This window comes from Malania oleifera, chromosome 3 (genome assembly GCF_029873635.1).
Source record: "Malania oleifera isolate guangnan ecotype guangnan chromosome 3, ASM2987363v1, whole genome shotgun sequence".
Classification (NCBI taxonomy): domain Eukaryota; kingdom Viridiplantae; phylum Streptophyta; class Magnoliopsida; order Santalales; family Ximeniaceae; genus Malania; species Malania oleifera.
Window position 1 is genome coordinate 31,918,376 of NC_080419.1, and position 9,721 is coordinate 31,928,096.

Below are 9,721 nucleotides of genomic sequence, written 5' to 3' on the forward strand. Positions count from 1 at the left end.
CGCGGTTGATGGTACCCATATACTATCTGAGATATGTGGTTGCACTCCGATCTATAAATAGCAATGGTACCGTGCTCTGTTATCTGTATCTATCTATAATATTTCATCACGGATCTAATACTGTATATATATATATATATAACTATAATCTTTCTACTATTTTTATCATGTTTCCAAAATAACCATAAGACTATAAATCTGAAATGTATATACTGTGATATCTGATCGCAGATCTGTAGTATCTGACTGTAATAACTGTATATCTGTCTGTAATAACTGTCTGTTTAATCTGTATGTATAATCTGTAAATTTGAGTGTTATGGTTTTAAGAAACATGGTATTTTGTAATTGCTGTAATATACTGATCTGAATAAAAATTGTAATACTTGTTTGATAAATATTTGTCTGGTAAATATCTGTATATATGTATATACTATAAATCATAATATGCTGGGAAAAACTATATAATTTTTATATCAAGTAAACATCCACTCAGGCCACACAGATATTAAAACTCATAATCTGTAAATTTGAATAATAAACTGGTATAAATATATTAATATATATAAAATTTCTCATACCTTTGCTAAAATCTCCTAGCATAGCATATTTCCCTTACCTGGTTTCTGAAAAGCCCCTTTTTTTTGTATCTGTCTCGCACCCGCAGGGTTCCCCACTCAACACCCTGAAAACCACCTCTCCCAGAACAAAACATCAGTATTTCTCCATGTAATACATCTGTTATAACTATGAAAAAGACAAATACTAAATAAAATGTCTTACCCTGAAATTGGGATAAAATTCAAGTCAGCCCCACCAACGATCCACTCCAACACACTCGAAGAGAACTTTTCCAGGAGCGTCGTGGTGGCGTCGGATTGTCGAGCCGGCGAAAATCCGAACCAAAAATTTAGAGAGAAAGGGGATGGGAAGGACTGAGGAAAGAGAGAGAGGGAGAGATTTGTGCGAGAATTTAAGCTGAAAAATCAAGTTTAGGCTATTTATACATATACACTAGCCTTCGTCGACGAGCCACGTCACTTCATCGATAAGGTCAAGAAGAAAGTTCGTTGACGAATGCCTACTCCTCATCAACGAAATTCAGAATTGAAAAGTAGCCTCTCGGTATCTTCTCGTCGATGAAAGACGTCCCCGTCAACGAGACCCTCATATGGGCTCATCAACGAATCCCCTGTGTTCGTCGACGAGACCCTGTTTAATTTTTATCCTTTTCTTTCCTCCTCCTATTATTAAATTTTTGAAATTATTCGGGTCTCTACATTCTCCCCTCCTTATAAAATTTCATCCTCGAAATTTACTATCTGTATTGAACACCATTCACTATTCTCTGAAGAAAATTGTCTAGTTATTTTATTACTTACCCTCACTTATGGCGGGGGAATACCGTGGTTACATTTGAGGTTTTGGGAGATTACAAATATATTCAAAAATAAAAATTCTCCCAAAACCAAAATTACTACCTATCCTATAGCCTAAAGTACAATATAAATATCACTCTATACTAAACAAACTTTATCTTTATCTAACCATACTGACTAATACTATAATTCATTAAAAAAGTGTTGGTATTTCTGTTTAATTTCTTCTTCAAGCTCCCATGAAGCTTCTTTTATAGTATGGTTTTTCCACAAGAATTTTACTAGCTGAATTTATTTGGCGCGCAATTCTTGTGTCTTCCTGTCCAAGATCTGTACTAGTGTTTCTTCATAAGCTAATGAATCTTTAAGTTCTATTTCTGTATGATTGATTATGTGGGACAGGTCTAAGACATATTTCCTCAACATGGAAACATGGAATACGTCGTGTATCCTGGAGAAAGATGGTGGCAAAGTTGGCCTATAGGCAACTGACCCCACTTTCTCTAGTATCTCAAAAAGGCCAATAAACCTAGGGCTTACCTTTCCCTTCTTCTCAAATCTCATAACCCCTCTCAGAGGAGCTACGATTAAGAATACATGATCCCCCACATCAAACTCTAATCCCCGACAGCGTGTGTCTGCATAGCTTTTCTGCCGAATCTGTGCGGTACTGATTCTTTCTTTAATTAGTCGAACCATATCAAAAACCTACTGCACTATCTCTAGAACCAAAACTCGTCTCTCGCCTACTTCATCCCAGAAAATAGGAGATTGACACCTTCTACCATATAATGCTTCGTAAGGTGTCATGTCGATGCTAGCCTGATAACTGTTATTGTAAGCAAACTCAACTAGCCGCATAAACTGGGTCCAGGTACCCCCAAAATCTAACACGCATGCCCGAAGCATATCTTCCAATGTCTGGATTGTCCTCTCAGTCTGACTATCTGTTTGAGGGTGAAAAGCGGTACTAAATGCTAACTTTGTACCCATAGCCTCCTAAAAGCTTTTTCAAAATGGCGAAGTAAATCAAGGATCTCAGTCTGAGACTATGAATACTAGTACACCATGGACACGAACTATTTCCTGAACGTATATTTCTACCAATCTATCCATGGAATAATCGACTTTAATTGGGATGAAATGAGCGGTCTTCGTTGGATGATCAACGATCACCCAAATAGCATTCAATCCATGTCGTACTGGTGGTAACCTAATAATAAAATCCATAGAGACGTGATCCCACTTCTACTCTAGAATAAAGAGTGGCTGCAACTACCCTGCTAGTCTCTGGTGCTTAGCCTTAACCTACTGGCACGTCAAATACTGGTGTACAAATTCGGTAATTTCTCTTTTCATCCCACTCCACCAAAAATACTCTCGTAAATCCCTATACATTTTAGTATTGTCGGGATGGACTGTGTATAGTGAACTGTGAGCCTCTTTTAAAATTTTTCTTCTAATATCATCATCCGCTGGTACACACAATCTGGTGTGAAACCTCAGAGCTCCATCATCAGAGATACCGAACTCCTCTCCCTGACCATCCCGTACTCTAGCTATTACCTCTACTAATTTTGCATCATCACCTTGAGTGGCATTAATCTTATCATATAACATAGGTTGTACAACTAGGCTGGCAATAAATGCCTGAGAATTATCCTATACCAACTCTACGCCAATCTCTCCAAATCCATCAGGATCGGGTGTTGAATCTCCATAGCTTCCAGTGGAGGTCCCACTGATTTCCTGCTCAGAGCATCTGCTATCACATTTGCTTTCCTTAGGTGGTAACTAATAATGCAGTCATAGTCTTTAATAAATTCTAGCCACCTTCTTTGCCTCATATTCAATTCTTTCTGGGTAAAGAAATATTTTAAACTTTTGTGATCCGTGAAGATTTCGCATTTTCCACCATATAGATAATGCCTCTAGATCTTGAGAGCATACACCATTACAGCTGGCTTCAAATCATGCACAAGATAGTTTTTCTTATATTCTTTAAGCTGTCTAGAAGCATACGCAATAACCCTGCCTGGCTACATCCACACACATCCAAGACCTTTCAATGACGTATCATTATATATCACAAACTCGACCTCCCCTAATGGAATGGCTAGTATTGGAGCTAAAACCAACCACCACTTTAACTCCTGAAAACTTTACTCACAATCATCGATCCAATCAAACTTCACATTTTTCTTCGTTAGTCGTTTTAATGGACCTGATAAGATGGAGAAACCATCTATAGAGCATCGGTAATAGCCTGCCAATCCTAGAAAACTCCTAACCTCCTGAACATTTTCTAGCCTTTCCCAACTCACCACTACTTCTATCTTACTTGGATCAATTGATACACCCGCTTTAGAGATCACATGGTCGAGAAAAGAAACCTGCCTTAACCAGAACTCACATTTCTTGAATTTTACGTACAATTTTCTTTCTTTAAATATCTGCAACACCAACCTCAAATGATTCTCATGCTCCTCAAAACTTCTCGAATAGACTAGTATATCATCAATAAACACAACCACAAACTGGTCCAAATACTGATGGAACACCCTGTTCATTAAATCCATAAATACTTCTAGTGCATTAGTCAACCCAAATGGCATAACTAGGAACTCGTAATGCCCATATCTTGTTTGAAATACTGTTTTTGAAGTGTCTTCTGCTCGAACTTTCACCTGATGATAATCCAACCGCAGGTTAATTTTAGAGTAAACCTGGGTCCCCTGCAGCTGATCAAAAAAATCATCAATCTTAGGGAGAGGATATTTATTCTTAACTGCTAATTTTTTTATCTCCCTATAATCGATATACAACCTCATGGTCCCGTCTTTCTTCTTCACGAATAGAACTGGTGCTCCCCAAGGCAACACACTAGGCCTAATAAATCATTTATCCAGTAATTCTTGCAACTACTCTTTTAATTCTTTCAGTTCAACTGGGGTCATACGATATAGTGCTTTAGATACCAGTGCTGCCCCTGGCAATAGTTCTACAGTAAATTCAATCTCTCGGTCTAGTGGTAAGCGAAGCAATTCATCTGGAAAAATATTTGGAAATTCATGCCCTACTGATATATCATCTTGTTTTAGTTCTTCTTTTTGAAATTCTTTTATACATGCAACATACCCCTGACAACGACTCTGTAACAGTCTCTTCACCTGGATAGCTGACACAAGTTGTGGTGAGGCACGAATGCATGAACCCACAAATCTGTATTCTTGCTCACCTGGGGGTCTGACAATCACTTCTTTTTTATGGCAATCTATGCTGGTGTGATTAATTACTAGCCAATCCATAGCCAGTATTACATGACACCTCTGCATATCTAGAACCACGAGATCAGCTGGTAGTACTTTCTCCTAAATGCTTACTGGAAAGTTTCAAAGCACCTTCCTACATCTTACCATATATCCCGTTGGCGTACCCACAAACAACTCTACATCTAATAGCTATGTCTCTATACTGACTACTCTAACATATCTACCTCCTCTCCAAAGGCCTCGGCCGGATCCCACCTGAAAACTCGAAGGTACGGTCCTCTTCTTCTGATTTTGTACCTTAGTCTCTCTCGGCAAACTCTCCTTTGCAATTATGGCCATGTCAACCAACTCTCAGAAATCCTTTATCCTCAGTATTGCCACCTGCCCATAAATTTCTCGTTTTAGGTTTCTCTCGAACGTCCTAGCCTTCTTAACATCATCTGGACCAATATAGCGGCAAAAACGTGATAATTTGATAAATTTCACCATGTATTGCTGGACTATCATCAAACCTTGGGAGAAGCTCAAAAACTCATGTACCCTAGCCTCTCTGACCGAGGCAGGATAGTAATTATCAAAGAGTGTGTTCCTGAATCGAGCCTAGGTCATCGGCACTGGAATTTCTCTCTGTTCCTCCAATAATCTAGTGGTCGTCCACCAACTCTTGGCCTCCCTTGTCAACTTGTATTTAGCATAAAGGACCCTCTGCTCGTCGATGCAGTGAACACCGTCAAAATCTTCTCTACCTCTTGCATCCAATTTTCCACAACTGTAGGATTAGCTGCTCCTGAAAATGTTGGCGGGTTCATCTTCATAAATTTCTCTATCGTACACCCTTGAGCTGGAGATGGACCTCCCTGCTCTCTGGAGCTCCAAGTAATCTCAGTCATAACTTGGTGAGCCACACTGCGTAGCACAATATCTGAATCCTCACCGCCTACACCAAAAGGCCCAACTCCGACGTCACCACTAGCGTAAGCACTACTACCTCCTAAGTCCATCCTGCAATATTACCAAATTATTTTAAGTATCTGAATCCTACAATACTATACTAACTAAAATACCCTTAACCTCTCATTACTAATTTAAGGTCGATTCCTGTCGTATGAAAGCAGAAATCGTTGATAGTTTACTATGGTTTTCCTGGAATCATCACCTTAAGAAAATCACAGAAGCCACTCCAAAACCCTACTTCCAAACTGCAAAACAAAACCCTAAATTCTCATCATAATTCTCATATTAACTTCACCAATACCCTGTTCAACTCTTCTTAAGTTTCCATTTCTAAATTCTGGTATTGTTTTCCGCTGTACTCTAAAGGTTACAGAACCTAGCAACCTAGGCTCTAATACCAAACTGTAACGCTCCAAAAATTATTCCATTTTTTTTATATATAAATAAACACATAAACTACTCTAATATCACTGCTATAGCATCCTAGGCCTCAGAAGGGCACTGAGGTATTCCTGTACATAATAGACACACCTATGCAGCAGAAAAATATAATTCACACAACCATATATATACATACTATACTAGAATTCAATATTTCCAAAACATAGTTACATTTTTACATCCCTCACCAGTACCATTTATCCCAAAACACAAAGCCCTGCACACACTTACCCTATAAGAAGGGCAATCAAGAGGTCACTCTATCTGCGAGCCTGATCTGCCCGCATAGCTGGCTCACCTGAAAAATCTTAAAGTAATAAGGTGAGACGACGCTTAGTAAGTGGGAATATGCTAATACAAGTGTGTGGCGACTAAGTTGCTTAACTTTTATATGAATTTCTGAAACTGTATAAAACAGTAAATCTATACAAAGTATATCGTACATCCATCATAGTTTAGAATATAACTGTATCATCTAATTTTCTACTTTTCATACTGCTAATATTGTACTGTATTTATCAAACACTGTAAATTTGTGTGTGTGTGTGTGTATATATATATATATATAACAGTGATTTTCCCTAGAAATTTGTATGTCATGATTTAACCCCTCATGACAGGGTTGTGCGGCCCATAGGCGGGACTTAACTCTAGTTGGCCTACTAGGTAAGTCACTGTACTCTACCCGTCCTCAATCCAGCCAAACTACATCCACTCCTAAGCACGGAATTGCAAAAACTACCTCGTCAAATCTAGCCCCCTCAACCTAGAGTCTGGGGAGTTTACAAGCTTTTCGAGCATGGTTGATGGTACCCACATACTCTCTGAGACATGTGGTTGCACTCTGATCTATAAATAGCAACGGTACCGTGCTCTCTTATCTCTATCTGTCTGTAATATTTCATCAGGGATCTGATACTGTATATATACATATATATATATATATAACTATAATCTTTTTACTATTTTCATCGTGTTTCCAAAATAACCATAACACTGTAAATCTGAACTGTATATACTGTGATATATGATCACATATCTGTAATATCTGACTGTAATAACTGTAAATCTGTCTGTAGTAGCTGTCCGTTTAATCTGTCTATATAATCTGTAAATCTGAGTGTTATGGTTTTAGGAAACATGGTATTCTGTAATTGCTGTAATATACTCATCTGAATAAAAACTATAATACTTGTTTGATAAATACCTATCTGGTAAATATCTGTCTATATTTGTATATACTGTAAATCATGATATGTTGGGAAAAACTATATAATTTCTATATTAGGTAAACATCCACTCAAGACACACAGATATTAAAACTCATAATCTATAAAACTGAATAATAAACTAGTATAAATATATATATATACATAAATTTTTTGATACCTTTGCTAAACTCTCCTAGCATAGCATATTTCCCTTACCTGGTTTTTGTAAAGCCCCTTTTTCTGTATCTGTCCCACACCCGCAGGGTTCCCCACTCAATACCCTGAAAACCACATCTCCCATAACAAAACATCAGTATTTCTCCATGTACTACATTTGTTATAACTATGAAAAAGGCAAATACTAAATAAAATATCTTACCCGGAAATTGGGATGGAATTCAAGTAAGCCCCACCAACGATCCGCTCCAGCAAACTTGAAGAGAACTTTTCCAAGAGTGTCATGGTGGCCGTGGATCATTGAACAGTGAGAATCCGGCCCAAAAACTTAGAGTGATTTGTGCGATAATTTTAGCTGAAAAATCAAGTTTAGGCTATTTATACACTGGCCTGCGTCAAGGAGTCACGTCACTTCGTCGACAAGGTCAAGAAGGAAGTTCATTGAAAAATGCCTACTCCTCATCGACAAAATTTAGAACTGAAAAATAGCCTCTCGGTATCTTCTCGTCGATGAAACATGTCCCCATCGACGAGACCCTCATATGGGCTTGTCGACGAATCCCCTGTGTTCGTCGATGATACCCTGTTTAATTTTTCCCCTTTTCTTTCCTCCTCCTATTATTAAATTATGGAAATTATTCGGGTCTCTACAGAACTGAGCACTAACAGAGAGTTTCCGAAACTATAGAGAGAGTGAGAGATACGATCTCCAAAAACCTTAAGTAGAGAGAGAGAGAGAGTTGTCAGTTATGAAAATTTAAAACATAACTTAGCTCTTAAGTAAATAGGCTTATAGGAAAACCGTTGATGGTTTTTCTGGGCTTGACAAAACTGACAAACATTTGGCCTTTAAACAGCTCTCGGTTGTTTACACGCAAGAAAACCATCAACGGTTTTTCTTATCCCCACAAAATCGGTGACGGTTTGGTCCTAGCCAAACCCTTTTTCCTCTTTTTCCTTTCATTTCTCTTTTCTTTTATTTATTTCTTTATTTTCTTGGTTCGAGTTACTACATGAACCCAGTCAATCCCATGCGTTTTCTGCAGCTCCCAAACTTGTTCACTATCGTCATCCGTGGCTGGTCCCTAGAGGAAGATGCCATCTGCCGTCGCATGCGGCCGAAGCGCCGACCGATGACTGAGTAGCCAAAGAAGACGGAAGAATGAGTGACTTCCAGAAAAATTCGGATGGGCCTTCTTCTTAGGAAGTGATAATGAGCACGACACAGGTTTTGGAGACTTCTCCACAGCAGCCTTAGCGGAGGCTGCCTGCACTTCTTTGATGCGAAGGTCTCTGTAGCACTTCAAGCAGAGATTCATGCTAGCTACGGATCCAAAAAAGCCACACCTGTTGGCGTAGAGGGCCCGCTCCGAATGTTTGAAGCCCGTGACGTCGTCAGTCATGTTCCAGCTTTACTCTGAAACATCCTTTGGTCTCATACAGAACTGGAGCATATGACCTCATCTGCTTTGAGGGTGGCAAACTGACGAACACTAGAAGGCACTTACATGATGGTGAATTTTACAATGATACTCCGGGTACTTCCAGCAAGATGATCAAAATGAATTTCAAAGTGATCCATTCTTAGTCCATAGAGATAAGTCTTTTTATTATTATTATTATTATTATTATTATTGAAATTAAGAATAACTTCCCAAGAGGGGGATGAATTAGATTTTTTTTAAAAATAGTCCCTCTAGGATTAGTTCTTTTAAGTTGTAAATCTTAGAAACAATCACAATCAATCATAGCAAGATCAAACACTCAATTTATGTGACACTATATGTGAAAATTTGCTGCACTCAGTATAAGCCCTGTATCACAATTATTTTTCTTCCCAATGTTCAGTTTTTAAATAAACTTTCAGATTAATAGGTCAAGGATAATCAACTAACGTTGTCCCTTTTGGTTTCCACAATCAATGCGGATTTAACCAAGACGAATTACCTTCCGGTCTATTTAACAACCAAACATTCAGAATTAAATTAAAGCAACCACGCAGATTATATCCTTAAAAAATAAAGAGTAGAGTAGAGAAAGAAGAACACAAGGATTTTAACGAGGTTTGGCTTCAACACAGCCTACGTCCTCGCCCTTGGCAAAACTGCCAAATGATTCACTATTACCGTTCCTTTATCAACCGGAACAAAACTAGTTACAAGCACTCCTTGGGTAAGGCTAGAGTCCGCCTTCTCCAAACAATCTCCCCTTATTTGGTCCAATGATTCAATACTCAAATCATCAACAAATCCTGTTACAAAGATAGAAAACAAGACGTACAAGAACT

The 9,721-nt window shown here is 38.3% G+C and overlaps 1 protein-coding gene across 1 annotated transcript in view; it reads right to left on the reverse strand.

Moving 5' to 3' along the window:
- LOC131151258 (zinc finger A20 and AN1 domain-containing stress-associated protein 1-like) overlaps positions 1–8,837 on the reverse strand; it is a 28,308-nt gene extending 19,471 nt beyond the window's left edge. Inside the window, exon 1 of the mRNA XM_058102511.1 lies at positions 8,682–8,837. Coding sequence (XP_057958494.1) covers positions 8,682–8,837 — 156 coding nt within the window. The remainder of the gene's footprint in view (positions 1–8,681) is intronic.
- Between the last annotated feature and the right edge of the window lie 884 nt (positions 8,838–9,721).